This window comes from Equus przewalskii, chromosome 17 (genome assembly GCF_037783145.1).
Source record: "Equus przewalskii isolate Varuska chromosome 17, EquPr2, whole genome shotgun sequence".
Classification (NCBI taxonomy): Eukaryota; Metazoa; Chordata; class Mammalia; order Perissodactyla; family Equidae; genus Equus; species Equus przewalskii.
The window spans coordinates 16,617,060-16,636,205 of record NC_091847.1 but is presented as its reverse complement, the minus strand read 5'-3'; the positions used below and the strand labels follow the sequence as shown (position 1 = coordinate 16,636,205).

Genomic DNA, 19,146 nt, shown 5'->3' with positions numbered 1-19,146 from the left:
CTTACCTCTCCTACAGCCTAGCAACTCCAAACACGGATTTCTTTCCTGTATATCCCCATAGGCAAGAATATTATCGAGCTTTCCTTTCTGTTTGTATTATGCTTTCGCATTACCTTTTATTATTTTCCAGATATAAGGCAAAATTAAATAGTATTTTTCCAAACCACGCATATTTTCCCCTGTTCTAACACACACACACACACACACACACACACACAGATACATCCTCTTGGGGACTGTTTCCCCCCAGTGAGAATTACCAATGTAGTAGGAGAGAAGCAGACTCAGACAGAATAACAGAAAGCAAAGTATAAAATTGTACGGTGTTTTTACCTGTCTGAAGTGAAAATCTTAAGGCAGGGGCTCTACTGGAAATATGCAGATGGAGCGTTGTGGAAGCAGAGAGAGGAGGCACCTATTCCTCCTCAAGAGATTCCTGAAGGCTTTCTGGTAGAGCTGACAAACATGGAACCACCCCCACTTCCAGAGAAGGAGTAATAAACTCCTGAGCAGTTCGAAGGAGGTGGTAGCCAGGGGGTGACGACTGCCTTCATTGTGAAGCTGACCCATCTGAGACACTGGTTCTCAAAGTGTGGTCCCCAGAAAAGCAGCATCAGCATCACCTGGGAACTTGTTAAGATGTACATTCTCAGGCTCTGCCCTAAATACACTGAATCTAGACACTGGCTTTGGTGCCCAACAATGTGCGATCTAACTAGCACGCCAAGTAATCCTGACGCATACTCAAGTTTGCAAACCATGGCCTAAAGCCTCATCCAAGGATTTAAATTCTGGAAGTACGCAGAGGTTTCACTGTGAAGTGTTTTCTGTTCAACTCTTCATAAATGAACCTGGAGACAGGCCCTGCATAACATGTTCTCATTGTTTGGGATCCTGGACTCCGGGAGACAGGGCTGCCATTGTATTTTAATTTATGTCCCCATTGCCTTGTGCTGGGCCTGGACTTAGTGGGCATCGCTAAGCATTGTTGAGTGCAAGAGCAAGGACATGTTGACTGTGTCTGAACATGTATGGGCATGCGTGTGCCCATGTTTATTACTGTGGTAGGCGAGCAGAGCTTATAATCATTTCCTGAAATTTTACAGGATGACAAAATTTGCCTCCAAGATGCACAGCAACCCTAGACATTGCCCGGGTATGCAGAGTGTAGCTCTTAAATACAGTCAGTGGGAAATACCCTTTAGCCAACTGCCCCCAACATGGCCACTACAGTGACCAGACATGAGAAAATGATCCAGAGACCCCTGTAAGTTTTAATTGAGAATGATAAAGGGAAAAAGCTTCAATATCCAAGTCCAGTTCTTGGGTCCTTTGTACTCAGGCTTTCTACCATTCTACTAGGTTAAAATGTGCATGCTTGGCTTGGATGGCATATTTGATGGCACACGGCACCTCCCGTGGTACTTTCACCTCACAATGTTTTTAGACAGCTTTCAAAATAGAAGAGACTACAATGTAGTTAGGGATATTTGGGGGATCTCTGTGTTTTTCTTGGAAGGCTGAATCTGAAATTCCTTAGCCCACAGACTGAAGTTGATAGGATGGCACTGTGCTCAGCAAATGTGTTATTTAACTAGAGTGCTGTACGACTGCGATTCAGGCTGGCAATCATAAAGAAGCATACTTTGCCACCTTTGGGGTCAGACTATAATTTTAGAGAAATACTTTTTTCCTGACCTTATTCTGACCTGTCTGCCTTTGCTGAATTGAAGGGTTTTCAGCAAGCTGGGAAGATATCATTCAGAAAAAGACCAGCTATTGCAACAGGGAAAGCCACAGGATGCAACCTTTTTAATTACTGTGAATTGGACTTTTTCTTTTCTTTCTCTCTTTTCTCTCTTCAGAAGATATCCTCCTCTTTCTGCCTTCTTCTTTCCTCCACGCCCTTCTACCCCTGCTCAACTTCTGCCACTTTCATTTGCACACTATTGGTTTGTTCTTTTGCATCATTGTTGAACCCAAGATTTCCTCTGCAATGAGTATTGGCTGGTGTCTGAAATGAATCACTTATATGATAATTTGACAGTGTCTACACTCAGGATTCTAGCATGGTTGGATAATTTATTTCTGATAGCTAATACAAGTCAAATGTCATTTCCTTGGTATTTTATTCAAAGCTAGACTATTATTTTCATCCATTCCAATGAGGACTTTTGTTATTTTGAATGCCTATTGAGTAGGCTTAGTCAAAGATCAAAATCACCTCCTCAAGGAATATCATTTGTACCTCATCCAAAGTTACTTGGGTTTTCTTTTTTTTCTTTTTTGTGATGCTCTGATCCTATTGCATTATAGCTTTCAAGGTGAGAAATTAGTTTCCTCTGCTAGGCTATTTTCTTCTTTGTGGTAGCCCCAATATTTTGTATATCTTTATATACCCCTTAGCATAGCTCTTGGAGGATAGTAAGAGATCAGTAATTTGATGCATTCTTGGAAGAATTGATGTTCTAGCTCATCTAAATAATGTCTATTCTAGTTATCCATTGCTGTGTAACCAGCTACCTCAAAACTGAGGCTTGAACAGCCATTTTATTTTTCTCACAATTTTGTGGGTCAGAAATTTGGGAAGGACACTGCTGGGTGGTTCGTCTTCAAGCCATGCGGTGTCAGCTGGAGCTAAAATATCCGTTTTCAAGACAACATCTTCACTCACATATCTGGCATCTCAGTGCTCCTTGGCCTACCCCTCTCCACAAAGCATCTCATCCTTCAGGGACTCTCCACAGGACCTGGGCTTTATGCCACCAAGATAGCAGCCTTTTTATATGGCAGCTCAAGGCCCAAAGATCTAGTGTCTAAGAGGCCAAGGTAAAAGCTGTAAAAAAAGTTTTTACTTGTGCTGGCCTTCGAAGTCTCAGAAATGATACTTTAGTCACATTCTATTGGTCAGGCAAGTCAGTAAGGCCAACACAGATTCAAGGAGATAAGTCACAAAGCATTTGCAATCATCTTTAATCTGCCACTATGACAATACTAGTAATTAGTGCAATTATCATTTATAAGTGATGAGCAAAAACTAAATGTCCCATTCTGCTCAGTTCAGTGTAGAGAAGTAGAAACTTTAAATATTCTGCCAGTTGTCAAAATGTGTCAGGTGCTGTAAACTGGTTTTTTTGTTTGGAAACTTAGAAACCGTAAATCAGATTTGTATTGAAATATGCAAAGAGTAAAAATTGTTTATCACTTATTTAATTTGTCTTTAAGATATTATCAAAAAAGATACATCGGAATGTATCCACATGTTTGTGTATCACCACCACTGGGAGCATATAGGTAAAAGTTCTTATGTATGTATGGCCTTGCCTTATAATAGAGTTCAAACTAGTCAATGGAGGAGGAATAGTGGAATTTAAAACAATCACTATTTGATAACCAACACTGTAATAATTATTTTAGGCAAGACATTATTAATGGATGCTAAAATTAATGAACAAAAGTGTGGATGTTTGCACAATCTCAAAGACTTTGGATATTTACATAGTCTCAAAGTAACTTCCCACAGGATACAGGAGACTAAAGAGGAATGGTAATTAAATGCAGCTATGGAAACCTGGATTGGTCCTGGACTAGATAAAGACATTAGAGGGATAATTGGTAAAATTTGAACAAAATCTGTAGAGTGAATTAGTTATTATATCAAAGTTGATTTCCTGAATGTGATAACTATATGGTGGTTGCATAAGAAAATGTAGTTTTTGGGAAATATACGTCACAGTATTAAGAGGTAAAGGGGTATCATGTCTGCATCTTACTCTCAAATGTTTTTTAGAAAAATTATCTCTAACTATAGGTAGACATAAAGCAAATGATAAAGCAAGTGTGGTAAAAGGTAACCTTAGGGGCGTCGGAGTGAAAGGTATAGGAAAATTCTTTGTAATGGTTTCAAAACCTTTCTGTACGTCTGAAATTACTTTTTTAAATCTGAATATATGCCCCCATTTAAGTTTTTTAAGTTCTGATCTCAGCCAGACTACAAAAGGGAGTAGAATTTGGAAAGGCAGTGGGAAAAGGAAGCAGAGTCCATGCTAGAACAGCAGAACCAATGGTGCAGGCTTGGGACCGAGAACCCGACCTTCATGAGAGAAACAGGAGCTGGACCTGACTAGAGAGATGACGCACGCTGTCAAGGAGCAAACTTATAAGTTTGCATGGATGAATGGGGACAGAGTATAAAAGGTGAAAAGCCTACAGGGGAGCTGTTATTTTATACAGAGAGAGGTTATTTTGTGTAGAACTATTCTACTTTCGGTGTGTGGAAAAGGATGTTGTCTTAGTCCGTTCAGGCTGCTATACTAAGGTACTACAGACTCAGTGGCTTAAAAAACAATGGAAATTTATCTCTCTCGGTTCTGGAGGCTGGGAAGTCCAAGATCAAGGTGCCAGCATGGTTGAGTTCTGGTAAGGGCCCTCTTCCTGGTTCTTAGCCAGAGTCTTCTTACTCTTTCCTCATGTGGTGGAAGGGGACTAGCAAGATCTCAGAGCCTCTTTTACAAGGACAGTAGTCCCATTCTTGAGGGCTCAGCCTTCATGACCTAAGACCCTACCAGAGGCCCCATGTCCTAATACCATCACGTTAGGCATTAGGATTTCAACATATGAATTTGGGAGGACACAAACATTTAGACCATAGCAACTGTATTAAGCAAATTTATAGTATAAAAAGATTTTAAGCATAATAAGCACTTAGAGAATTCCTGTAGAACAGTGGTTTAGAAGCATCCATCCATTCGATCATTTGTAAGCTCTGGCCTGCATTTCTGTTTATAGAGCAGGACCTCTGAGAAACATAGCTCCTTTTAAATATATATTAATTCAGACCCATTTCCCACAATAAACGAAAATTGTGTGGGTTTACTCTATGAAGCTCTTCAATTATTTTTTTCTTTTCTTGGTGAGGAAGCTTGGCCCTGAGCTAACATCTGTTGCCCATCTTCCTCTTTTCGCTTGAAGAGGATTACCACTGAGCTAAGATCTGTGCCAGTCTTCCTCTATTTTGTATGGGGGATGCTGCCACAACGTGGCGTGATGAGCGGTGCGTAGGTCCACACCCAGGATTCGAACCTGCAAACCCCGGGCCACCAAAGTGAAGTGTGCGAACTCAATCACTATGCCACTGGGCCAGCCCCAGTGCTTCAATTTTATAAAGACATCTGGGGACATTAGAGATGAAATCAGAAACATATTTAGACCCCTGTAATTCGGAGTCGTGAGAGAACCACACCGAGCAGGAAATCTTCTAAATCAGGGACTAACCTAGCAAAAGTTTTTGATTGTTGTGGAAGACAAAGCTGAACACGAAGACCCACCACTACATTTACTTGAATGCTGTAATTACATCTTTGGGGTAGATTGATTTAATGACATATTTATAGTGGAAAAGACTTATGTCACCATTTCTGTAATTCTCAGTAGTGACACCTAGATTTTTTCTCTTTCCCTTTCCGCCTTATCCCTTCCTATCCCTGCTTTACAAATATTCACTGTTTCTTTAAGTCACATTTAATTAAGGGCTTTTTTTCTTTTGTTCCTGTTGTCTCATGGTGGTAGCAGGTTAATGCTGAATTTATAATAAATGCAAATGGATTAAAGAAAATCATGAGTTCAAGATTATTTTAACTTCCCTGGCATAATTGTTAGTATCTCCATTGTCCCCTGGGATATGTAGGATTACATCAAATAAGCTGGTCTCTGTAACTGAACACATTAACTGTAAATGTGACTATCATGTCTTCACCAGAACCCTTTAGGTATTTAATTTGCTTGTGTGTAATAGATTGTCAGAGCAGTAAAAGTGAGACAAGTAATGTAAATGATGTAATGACGGTAATTATCGGAATGAATGGATTGGAGTGTTATTGCAATGTGATATTGTGGGAAGGAGTACGATATAGATAACCCATATAAATTCCCATTTTTAGCTTTATTTCCTTACACATTTTTTCTGAGACATTTAAAGTGAAAACAACATAAATGGGCATTCCCATTCTCTCCTTTATCTCTTCCCGTTATCCTTTGTCTGTTGCATTACTAAAACCAGCAGACCCCACAAGAAGCCAAATTTCTCCCAAGAAAACAATGACTTTACAGAATCAGAATTCTATCAGTGTCTCATGATTTATGGCATCCAAATATTTGAACTGGAAGTCACTTTGTAGATTGACTAGTTTATTCCCTTCGTTTATTGACTAAAGAACTGAAAACCCAGCAAGGTTAAATGACTTGCTAAAAGTTATGCAACCTGGTATTGCTGAGTGAACTGCAACGGGATGGAACTGGAGCCTGGAACCAGCCCTCCCACCTCGGGGGAGGAACTGAGGAACTGAGAGTTTACACCAGCTGCAGGTACTGGAAAGGGTCTTTGTGACAGGCCAGAGCAATCCCTGAAGGAAACAGCAACAAGTCAGGAAAGGCTTTCAGTTTAGTTTGAGTGGGGACTGGAGAAGAAACAGTCTAAGGATTGTTAATCTTTAAGTATTGGATAATACTTAAAAAGTCCAAACAGCTGTTTAGCATGAGAGTAGAAGGATTGGGCTATGTGGCAGATGTCTGTCCATGATGAGAATGGAAAAAACACAGCAGGATCCCACTGAGGGACAGGTGTGTTAAGGCGGTGGTTAAAACAGGGATTTGGGCCCAGAGGAACGAGGTCAAAGCCAAGTATTAGAATTGACACCTGAAGAAGAAACAGGAGTTTGAATCCTGGGTGGAGCTCTGACTAGGTTGAGATGATCTGACAGTGGTGAGAACACTTCCAAACAGACTTTCCACCCAGCAGATTCCCTCAACTTTTGTGCTCCGTCCTGATTCAATCACTTCAGTCGAGTTTCACTGTTGATTAAAGTAACGAACAGCCTAAGTCGGAAACTATTCATACATCCACCAAAGAAAACAAGGAAATCATCAGATGCGGAAATAAAACCACACATAATCCGTGCCTTCTGCATTACCAGAAAACACAGCACTAGAACTTCAAATTGCTGTGAGTAGGAAAACAAACAGCAAATACCCACAGAACTCCGCTGCAAGCCTGGGTGTCCCAGGGGAGGGTGGGAGCAGAGCGTGGGAGGAAAGCACTCCCAGAGTGAGAAGATCCCACACCACGTGCTCAATACTGACCCCAGGCCGAGACTGGTGTCCTCAGTTCTGGCTGTAGGGCAGGCCTTGAAAGTGGATGGCACTTGAGGTGGCTGCCGCAGAGAGGCAGTGTTTCTGGGGAGAAGGGGACAAGAGAAAAGGAAGGGTGCCATTCGGAGATGTGAATGTGAAGAGGAAAAAGAAGAGGGAAACTTTAAGATGCTATAGAAATATAAGAGAACTATAAGACCAAACTTCCCCAGCCATCGTCCATTAAGGAGGCTCAACCAAAGATAAAGACCAAGATGGAAGAGTAGGACACGTGCAGGTGACATGATCTGATAAAGCAGAAAGAATGCAGCTAGAGAACTGGCAGGAAAAGGGAAGGGGGAGGAAGTTGCTTGTTGCATACGTAATAGGAGTGAGTCAAGGGACATGATTTAACTAGATGGTAAGGATAAAGTAAGACCAAAACAGAACAATCAACTCTATCAGAGAATCTGCAGGAGGTGGAAGGGAATGGGGCAGACAGGTAGGAGAGGGGGGTGACACCTCCCTGAGTGTACCCTTTAGTATAATTTTGACCTTGGGAATCATGTTAATGTTTTCCATATTCAAAAAATAAAATGAAACCAACAAGAAAAGGAGAAATTAAATTTGAATACTATCAGAAATAAATGAACTAAATTTCAAATGAATAGCATGACCACACTAAAGAGGAGGGAGGAACCAATCTAGTAACTTTTGAAAACGGTATTTTTACTATATACCTGCATTCTAAAGAAAAATCAAATTGTGAACTCTTCTTCTTGCTATATTTTGTAGGGTAACAATTTTGTATGCATTGTAGGATCAAAGATATAAGTAAATATAATGATATTGGCTGCCTGTGTTCTCACTGTAGACAAAGGAAGACACAAATATTAAAAGGGGAAGACAGGAAGAATTCTGTGGGGGTTGGGTGTGTGTGTATGTGTGTGTGTGTGTGTGTGTGTGTGTGTGTGTGTGTAGTGAGGAGGGGGAAGAGGGAAGAGAAAGAGATCCTTCCACTGAAAGGGACTATCAGCAATGACTCCTCAGTAGCAATTGGCACATGTTAACCCCCAGATCTTAGCTTCCAAATATTATTCCCCAACTAAATGGGAGAGGATTCCTTGGAGAAATGGTCAATTTCAGAGACGGGGCAAAGAAAAAGCAAAATGAACCTGAAACAGTTCCCTAAGCCCAAAAAGGAAGAAAGTGTTTTAAAAATGATGAAAACATGTCAAAAAGACACAGCTTAAAGGACTTCACTTTCCCAAGGCTGGGGCAATTTGAGCATCAAAATAAATACTGACAATAATAATTTATAACAATTTCAATAATATAAGATACTGTTAGATAACGAAATTGGAAAAGCACTTCCTTGTGATAGAATGCAAACTCATAAATGTAGGTAGAATAATGGAGTGAGAAATCACCATTTGCAACCAAAGTAATCATTGATTCAGGCAAGATCCATCAATGGTTGCTAAAATAAGTAGATCAAAGTTTGATGAGGAATGGAATATTTTTATAGTCTCAAAGTATCTCTCCACAATTTGTTTATTAATTACAAAAGGAAAAATAGTAACTTTAGAGAGATTTGACAGACCTCACCTTAACCAAGTGATCAAAGTTAACACGTCCAATAATGGGACACACAGACATGATACGATTCTGATATGATGCACTGAGAAGCACCCAGCATCACTTTTGTGTTTTTCCTGCCAAGTGTGCAAGAGGAAACTTGAAAGAAATCCAAATTAAGAGACATTCCACGAAATGATTGGCTTTTACTCTTACAAAAAAAAGAAGAAAGAAAAATAAATCAACAGCGTGAAAGACAAAAGAACTGTTCCAAATTAAAGGATCTTGTATGAATAACAAATAGATGCAATGCATGATCCTGAATAGGACTCTGGACTGGAAAAAATTTGATATAATGACATTATTGGGACAATGGATGAAATTGGAATCAGGACTAAAGATTAGATTGTGGTATTGTATTAATGTTATATTTCCTGAATTTGACAACTGTACTGTGGTCGTGTAAGACAATGTCTTTGTTATTAGGAAATACATACAGAAGTATTTAGGGATAAAGAGCATCATGTCTGCAACTTACTCTCAAGTTGTGGGGAAGAAATTGAAAGAGAAAGGATGAGATAGCACATGTGGGGCACAGTGTTAATAATTGATGAATCTGAGAAAAGAGTATATCGGAGTTCTTTATGCTATTCTTGTGAATCATCTGTAAATTTGAAATTTTTCCAAATAAAAACTTAAAAAAAAAACTTTATGGGAAGAAACTGGAGGAAAAGTGTTAATCTGTGTACCACCCAAAATTCATACTATACTTTGAAAGAACTGATTTTCAGCTTCATCCCCCGACTTCCAAAGATCAGGGAGGGTTGTAGTGAAGGGGTCCGAATTTGCCTGGGGCAGTGGGGTCGGGGGTCACTGTCGCAGCTGTGGGAGAGTTAACTTGCACAGTTCAGGATTCAGGTTGGAGCCACAGCAGCTCAAGTGGACCCAGGTCACCAGATGTGGAGGGCGGGTCTCACGCTACCATTTCCTACTCCTTCTGAAACCTAACGTGTTTATATTGGTTGCTTTTTTCCCCTTATTATTCCACTAGTAACCTAGCAACTGTATTCAACCTAGTATTCTATAGTAACATATTTAATGTTCAGACACCCATATGGCTCTGAGGAGCAGAAAAATAGTAATTTTAAAAAGGTTGAGGGAGGAGCGAGGGGCTTTTTCAATTCTTAAATTTCTCATTATATTCTTATATTCAAAAGTCATTGATTAACAAGTTTAGTTTGCATTCGGAATTATACTTTCATGAATTTAACTGAGACTCTTTTCTGTGGCCTAAACAAATATTGGGTTATGATACTGTGACAGGGCTTAATGAAGTGGATGAAGGCTTTTCTTACATTTACATTTTCATAGAATGAAATAAACATTGTAAACTTTTTTACAGAACACTCTCACATCAGGCCATGATTTGATTTTCTACCAGTTCAGAATATCAAGTTTTGCATTTCTTTAAATGGTAATGTATTTTTGTGAACAAGTTGATAAGACAGAAGTTGTCCCTGAGATATTTATAATAGTACTTGGAGCAAACTTGTCAAAGATTCTTCTAAAAGATTGTTTTGGATCCTGAGGAGATATATTTAGTAACTGTATTGAATAAGTTGTCACACAACACAACATTTCATTGATTTACTTGTATTATTTTTGTATCTTACTGCAGGCAGAGAACTCAGCATTGGCTTTGGAAAATGAAAATCAGCGGGAACAGTATGAGAGATGTCTTGATGAGGTAAGGGGAATGGAGGGGTTCTCTCTAAGAGGCTGTACTATTTAGGATTCCCTTAATCAGATCTCAGTATATGTCTGTTTCCAGCCTCCAGAGAACATTAGCATTTCTCCTCCAAAGAAAGGTGTAAACACGTGGACTTAGAGAAGGAGGGTCAGTCAATCCCCCTCCGTCTCCCCTTCCCTCCCTATTTCTGTGTACAGGCATCTGTAAAATCCCGTTTGGTTATTGTTTAATATTCTTGGGGCACAGTTGGGTGATGCTTCACTGTGTGATAAATTCCTTCTCTCCAGTAAGTGTGACTCCAGCCTGTGAATGAGAAGGGCTGGGATCAGCAGGCTGCATCTCCAATTGGATGCCATTTCTGAAAAAGCAAATCCTTGATAGAGTGGGTGGGGATGATGTTCACAGCTGGCAGCCAGAGGGAAAAAATCAGTAGATTGAGAACAAGCCAAGAAGAGAAAGGGAAGTGAGGAAGAAAATTTGAACAGAATGGAAGAAGACAGGACCACATGCACGAGTAAACTCAAGAAATATTATTTGATGATAATGAAGAGATGAAGGCAAAGATGGTGGACGTTTCAGAGATCCTGAGAGGCAAGGGGAAAATTGAAGTGTGTGCAGGGCCCTTGTTCCCCTCTCAGCCATTCGCTCTCACTCTGTGGGGGGCTATACCATCGATCTGTACCATATCAACCAGGCGGGACTGGCCATTCACCTCACTGACAAGCTGTCATCTGGGACTTTGTTGGTGATTGGAGTTATTAATTTAATGGGATGATGTTTTTAGGCTTCTACCCAATACCCTAAAACTTACACATATCCTTCTAGTAGATTCAGTTTGAGAATTGTTACGATATAGCTGACAGATTTTAAGCAGATAAGAAAAACTACATTTAATCCTGGTGTCATTACCGTACCAGTGGAAACTAGCAATATATCTTCAGTCTTTTTCTCTTCACTAACAATTGGGAAAACCTTTTCCAACACACTCCTCTTGCTCTTTCTTACCCCTTCCCTCTTCCTGACACCCCTCCCTGCCCTGTCCTCATAAGGTGATGAATTATGCTACAAAGAACACAGCCTCAAATACCAGTTATGACATCATCACCTCCGCCATATACCTCTCTCCTCCTTTCACACTGGAAGTGGTCTCTGTCCTCAGAGTTCCAGTTGTGCTTGGTATTTTCCTATACCAGTGGTTCTTAAAATCTTATCCCTGGACCAGCAGCATCAGCTTCACCTGGGAACTTGTTAGAAATGCAAATTCTCGGGTCCTACCCCAAACGTACAGAATCAGAGACTCAGTTTGGGCCTGGCAGTGTGTGTGTCAACAAGACCTCCAGGTGAGGCTGATGCCCGCCGAAGTCTGAGAGCCACTGTCCTCATAAGACAGACCACTTTGTGTTACAATTACTTCTATGGGGTTGAAGAACCCTCAAAATGTCCTCAGAAAATTGTTTAATTATTTAATATTTTAATGGTTTACTATTTCCAGCCATATGCATTAATTACTCAAGCAAAATGGTGCTTGCATTTCTCTGCCCTTACAGGACCTAAAAAGATTCAAAATAATCTTTACAATGTCCAAAGTTAAAAGAATAACTCAAGTAAGTTGACATAAAGAGGGAATGATGACTCAGAGTCTATGAGGCCAGTTCAGCACATCTGACCCCTGTTCCCGAGGCTCTTGGTCCAATCAAAGTTTAGGGCAAGAGAGACAAATAGATCCAAGGATATTTAAAGGGATGAATATCGCCCTTGGGCGACAGGTATTGATCAGCAAAGGTTCGCTTTAACTTCCTGCACAGAAATTTCTGATGAGACGTAATCTCTATTCAGAAGTCAAATTTATGTGAACCACACCACAGAAACTTCTCATTTGTCACAATTCTCCCACAAGTCCTCCCTTCCCATCAGTTAGAAAACTTACAGCATTTCTTTATGGAAACTCGTAGTCTGTTTTCCATGTGTTCCTTAGGCCCGCGTTCTGAAGATTTCATCAGAATGTGTTGGGCAAGACATGTTTTCACCCACAAAATCATTTCCTATAAAGCTTCCACTGAAGATAGAATTTTTACAGGGAGAGTCCCTCTGTTCTTAATTGCAAAAATGAACTGTTGCCAAAGAGGTGATTTGCAACCAACAACCACCTTTGAGCAGTGTAAATGTTTTGTATTCATGAATACTGGCCCCTGATTACACATGCCAGTTGTTTTGTAACTAATTGCATGCGAGTAGACAATCTATTTCCATGCATTGTAAGAGAACACTCTCAAAGGGGTAGTTGAATGTAGTAATAATGCCAACTGGAAATTCTTTTCAAGGCTTTTTATACTAATTAGGCAAACTAACAAGGTAAGGCCTCATGTAAGTTATTTCCTTGCTAGTGGGTTTCATAAAACACACACAGGTGGATAAAATGTAAATTTAAAACGTGCTTCAGTCCCTTTTGCACTGATTGTTGTTTTCTGTAAATGAAGAACATATTGAGGATTTGGGGAAAAGACTCGGAGTCAGAAATTCCCTCTGTGTGTTCCAAAAAAAGAGTGTGTTTGTTCAGAAGGAAGCAGACCCACATCCATAGATACACATGCACGTGGGCTTACTAGGCATGCACATGCACACAAGAGTGCACACAGAGACTTCACCATCACCCCTGCTGTTACCTAGCTCCCCATCTCCTTACCTTGCAGTACAAAGGTAAAGCCAAGGCCCAAACTTGACTTTGCTTGGAGAATTGGAGGTTTTCATGTTTGAGTCTAGTTTCTTTGTCTGACTGTTTGACAGTTTGCTGGCCAGCAGAGAATTGCTGTTTATTCTCAATATTGCCTTGGCCACAGGTCCTTTAAGACTAATTTATTCCCATGTGGAGAAGTATAATGATATACAAAATAAGTAAAATAACATCTCCTCAAACTGCTGCCTGGCATTTAGATGGATTGAGTTGTCCTACAACTTTATTGAGTGTCAACTCAAGGTGGAAGCTGGAAGCTCAAGGTGCCCCCAGCTAGTGGGAGAAGGGAAGGGAATGGTTAATCACAGAAAATTGAGGTAAGGGAAACTCACAGAGGAAATGAGCTGCCCTGGGGCCCTGGAGAACATCCAGCACAGTCACCAAAGGGCAGAAGGAGTGGTGGGTGGGCAGGCGTTGAAAAGCAGGAGGAACTGGATGGAGCAGGTGAAGTTTGAGATCTAGCAAGGCAAGTGGTTCTCACCCTTGCCTGCATGTTGGGCTTACCTGGGGAGCTTTAAAAAGACTGCTGGCTGAGCCCCACCTCAGAGATTCTGACCTAATTCTGGTCTAGAGTGGAGCCTGAGCATAAATTTTTTAAAGTACCGCAGGGGGTTATAATCTTCAGCCAAGATTAGGAACCACCACCCTTAGGTTCTCTGAATGCTGTGCTATAAAGAGTATCTTCAGGAAGCGTCCAGAAGAGGATGAAAGCTCCCCCAAACTTGGATGCGATGCTGGAAGAGCAATGGACCTGTGTGGAAGTTTTGGGTTATTTCCAATTCCTCAGAAGTGTCTGAGTGAGCAAAACATAAACCCTATCCCAGTGTTTCTCAACGTGTGATTCTGGCCCCTTCTGCATCAGAAAGACGCAGGGCAATTGCTAAAAATGCAGATTCTCAGACAGCCCTTCTCAAGCAGAATGAGAAGTGGGGAAATTGGCAATTTTAACAAACTTCCCTGGTGCAGCTTTTGCACACAGAAGTTGGAGAACCTGCACTCTTTTTTAGACCAGAGTTGGGCCAGAGTCCCGTATAGTCAGTGAGGATGCCATGATCGAGCTCTTCTCTGACTTCTCTGTGCCCTAAACTTCAGAGCACAAGCCTGGGGAAAACTAGACCTTTGGATGTAGTCCAGAAAATGAAAAAGCACCAGAATTTCTTTCAAACCAAGGCTAAATAAAGGCAGAAGTAGGTTGTTAAGAACAATCCTTACCTTTCTCTCTGATTCCTGTGATATATGCCAAGACTGGACTGTGGAATCATTGTCAGGACTTTCTCATTGTATATCCCACATCTGAGCTCTAAGTAATCTTTAAAATCAACATCTTGATAGATGTAGATGGAAGATGATCCTGCTTATGGTTCTCACATGCTTCCAACACCCATTTCGTGAATGGACCATGAAATCGACAATCTACTTCCTATGTCTGTCCTAGAACGACCATGAGGGGCAGCACCTGCGTTCTATTCATCATTATTTCTCTAAGACCCAGCACAGTTCTTGTCCCATCCTTGGTACTTAATGCACATTTGTTGAATGACTTAATGAATGAATGGAGATTATCAACAGCAAATTAATTTCCCAATTAGTTTCCCCTGGAATCCCACATCCATGTTTAGACGAATGTCTCCCCGTCCCAGTATTTTACAAGATTTTTTTTACAGAGTAAATAAATAATACAGATGCTTAGTGATTTATATTTATGCATGCATATGACATACACACACTTCATTCTTTTACAAATAAAATCCCTTTTTCTCAAACCATTCTTTCTTAACTTCTTACCTGAAAATGCATTTTATTCTCTGAATTTCGAGTGACCTGCTTCAGATTTAACATTTATGGGATGACTGATACTGCTTTACAGGCACTGTCCAAGGTGGTTTTTTGGGTTATGTCTGTCATCGCATGCATTTTTCACAACTTTGGAGATAGCTGTTTCCCCTAATTTACAAATGAGAAAATTCAGGTTGCTCCCCCGCTCCCATACACATTAATGTGCAATCAACACAGGCAGTATTTGAACTCAGGTCTTGCTTGTGATTCTGCCCCAATGTTCTTCCCGTTTGCCCCCAGCTACCTCAGTACAATAAACCAAACTCACAAGCATAGAAAATTTCTCCAAAGCACATTTTCCAAAACTTGTGCTTTTTCTACTGGGTTTTTAAATTTCCTTGCTGACAAGACAGGTGCTTTGCATGATAAAATAGTACTTGAAAGTATGAAAGGACCACCAGGCAGGAGGAGAGGACTGTCAAACGTGGTGCCTTAACAGTTCCTCACTCCGCCACCCTGGCCCAGGCCTGGCTGTCTTCTGGGTGTGGTGAGCCTTGGGACTTCTCATTCAGCCTCAGGGACTGTTTTGCACTAAAATAACTGACTGATGACCCTACAGCCCCAGCTTCCCTCCCTCTGCCCACCCCCTTCCAGGGCAGTGCTGGAGGGATAATGACCCCTGGAAGGCTGACAGCGAAGAATAGCAAAGACTTGTGTGGGTAGAAGATGAGCCAGCCATCAGAGGAGATGGCTAGTCTGAGAATTCTTACTGAGCAGAAAGGAGAGGTGTTCTGGGCCCTCATCATCTCTGTTTCACTGCAGCCCTGCTTGTCTCCTAGAGGCAAAGGGGGGAGGTCCCCACAGAGAGCCTAAGGGAGGTTGTAAAATAAGGAGGGGCTTAAGGATTGTCAGCTTTGCTCGGTGAGTCTCAAGTCCCCCTGGTCCAGCCCAGCTGCTGTTTTTCCTTTCTTTGGAGAAGAATGCTGTCAGGTGACACTGGAAGTTATTTGTTCTCATTAGCTAGACCTGCAGGTGTGCGGTTATTTGCAGCCCAAGTGCTAAGGGCATAATGCTATGATGAGGGCAGGGGCCCATTCCAGGGGTCATGTGGTGAGCCTATTAGACGTTGCAGGCACAAGCTCCAGACACCTGTTCTATTGATAAATCAGGGAAGCTTAGCTGTTAAAAGTAGAAATGAAACCCCAGGAAACTGTCTTTACAGACAGTACCCAGGAAAGCGTTCGTACAACCTGCCTGCTCTTCTGCAAAACACTGTGAGTCCTTCTGGGTAATATAACCCCGTGTCAGTAGGTAACGAAATAATGCATTCGTGTATCTGTGTTCAGTTTTCTGGTAAAGCAAACAATTGCCCAAAGTACATGCCAGAAGGAACTGCATCAGAGATAGAGTCTGTAAGCCTATAGGGCAACATACTTGGATTGCAAAGATATAACATATTTACTCCTGTGGGCTGTTACAGTTAGAATATTCATTTGTGTCTCCTGTTAAATCATGTAAAGAGCTATTTTATGTGAATGCTGTTCCACAGTCTGGCTTAAGTGAGGGACCAGTTTAGAAGAAAAGAAAATATTGATATTAGGCAATTTTATGAGAATGTAAATCAAATCCAAAGTTTGAGATCCAAAAGAATTAAATTATTTATGGTATGAATTAACGTTGATACATTGTTCCTGATTCAAGCTACACGAATAGTTCAATTCTTCTGTTGTTCTCTTTTTTTAGTTTGCCAAGAATAAAATAGTTGATGTATAGTTTGACTTTAAATTCTCAGTTACGAATTAGAATGAATGTTTAAAAGCTGAAAGATTTTCAGGATTGTGCTATTGGTCAATTTGTGTGGACTGAATAACATTTATCACCATTGTGATCATGTATAAATTCACTGATAAAGGAAAAGGAAAAGCACCGGTTAAGGAAAATATGGTTTATTTTGGTCTATGATAGTTTTTAGGAATGCTTCTTTAACTTGGGCTGGACTGAAAAAAAATACCTAACAATTCTTTTTTCTTCAAAACTATAGTTAGTTTCAATGAAAGCCCTTTTTTTTTTTTAACTTAATGTCAGCAATGTAAATTTGGAAAGGATTCTTCTAGAAAGAAAATCCTTCTTGTGCATACAGTTCGGCTAATCAATTATAGGTAATCTGAGTCTAGTCATTTCCTGCTTGTGGTGTGAATGCCTTCTAACCACAAGTTGATGACAGCCTGTATTTTAATTTTCTGTGAGACTTAGTGGTAGCCAGCTGTTGTTAATGATGTGCTATTTTGTCAATATTGAGTCAAGAAACAATTAAGCTCCATGAAAACCTTCTTACCGTAATCTGTTCCACTATACCAGACAGAAACAAGCGTACGTGGTTTAGCATCTCCAAAAATAATTTTGTTATCAAGAGAAAAAGAAGATGAAAGTGTCCCTCAGCCTTTGGTTGAAATGTGCGAATTACCAAGATGATTACATGCGTATCACGCTGTGTTATAATTGTGTTCTTGCCAACCTCCTACCAGCTATGCTCTCTTTGAAACCAAGGAACACATCCCAGTCATCTAGCTTTAAAAATAAATACTCTGCAAATTTATATTGAATAAATGAAGGAAGAACTGAATGAACAGAAGTACCTTTTATTTAGGATATTTAAATATTCTGACTTGGTCTTTAATGCTGTCAGTTTTAGTTATCACACTAAATGTTTAGTTTTTGTGTCAGCTGAAAAATACCACATAAATCACCTGTCCACTTTAATTTTATCAATAGTAAACATATGGTTATATAGCTTCAAGACTATAGTGAAGTTTAGTAAGTGACTCTTTGTGAAGTGTTTTTAAAATCTGCAGGTGGAAAAGAAATCTTAATACAAATATATGTAGAAAGAATGAATGGTTATCTGAAGAAAACGCCAAATCCTTGAAATAACAAGGACAGGTTATTGGTTTCACATGTGGCCTTTAGCTGGCGTTATGTCACATGCCCACTCTTACACCAGTCACTAAAAGGGAATGGAATTACCAAGATTGTCTTAGATTAATCAAGATTCACCTCCTTGAGCTAAGCAGGGCCCATCTTCTCCTATTGTCCCAAACTCCCCGATACCTGAAGAAAATTAGGGTTCTGTTACTATATTAGTAAGAATTATATTTGCTTGTGTATTGGAAGAAACTCAACATAGCAGTGGCTATTCTATTTCTCACATAGAAGTTCAAAGATAGACAGTTCAGCTCCATGCATGGTCAGGACCAGCATTTTCCTGCCCAACAATACTTATTATGTGCCTTCCATCATCAAGGTGGCTGCTAAAGCTCCAGCTATCACTTTCATGTCTCAGAGAGGAAAAGGAGGAAGGAGGGTGACCCTTCTTCTTCTTAGAGACTTCCTGTAAGCCCAAGAAAATAGTCTGCTTATAACTCATTGGCCAGAAGTTTGTCAGAAAGTGACACTTAGATACAAGGGAGCTACCATCCAAATGTAGTTGGATGTGTCCAGCAAAAGAATCAGAGTTTATTAGTTAGGAGGAAGGGGAAAATAGATGTGGAGAAACAACTACCAGACTCTATTATAGGTAACAACAACAAGAGGATGCCACAAATGAAGATGTAGAGGAAGAAAGCGGAGGATATAAGAAACAACGAGTTGTCCCCATTCTCTGCCATTCAACCCATCTTTTGTGCAAGTAATATTAAGCAGTGAAATAGTCACAGAGCAAAAGAATAGGAAGGAGAGGCAAAGGACATTGTAAATCAGCAAAGTGTAGAAACTCTGTACAGATAATTAGGATCATGTTTTGCGCTATATCATTTTTTAGCCTTCTCGGAGTACTCTACATATGAAAGGATGTTATTTTTCCAAATACGGAAATGTGAAAGTCAAGGTATGAATGATCTTTCCAGCCTAACCATCTTAATTAGCAGCAAGGTCACCTTTGGAAAAGGCAAAATATTACCTAGAAGGATAGGCTTATTATGAAAAGAATCAGGTCCTCTAGAAGTAGAGGAAAGAGGCAAATGAAGAGCTAATTAGCTACAGCAAGCTGGGAGAAACTTATTGGTAAATTAGAGTCTATGCATAGCGTCTCATTATTATAAACGACAACTCTCTTCTTTATTTTTTAAAGGTAGCCAACCAAGTTGTTCAAGCTCTGCTCACTCAAAAGGTAGGTCACTTTCTGTCTGTT

At 40.3% G+C, this 19,146-nt stretch overlaps 1 protein-coding gene across 20 annotated transcripts in view; it reads left to right on the top strand.

Moving 5' to 3' along the window:
- The window catches only part of NCKAP5 (NCK associated protein 5), a 917,518-nt gene that overhangs the window by 711,041 nt on the left and 187,331 nt on the right, over positions 1–19,146 (top strand). For all 20 annotated transcript variants that reach the window (XM_070581217.1, XM_070581213.1, XM_070581211.1 and 17 more), the window contains 2 exons: positions 10,382–10,450; positions 19,087–19,125. In XM_070581217.1, the coding sequence (XP_070437318.1) occupies positions 10,382–10,450; positions 19,087–19,125 (108 nt within the window). The remainder of the gene's footprint in view (positions 1–10,381; positions 10,451–19,086; positions 19,126–19,146) is intronic.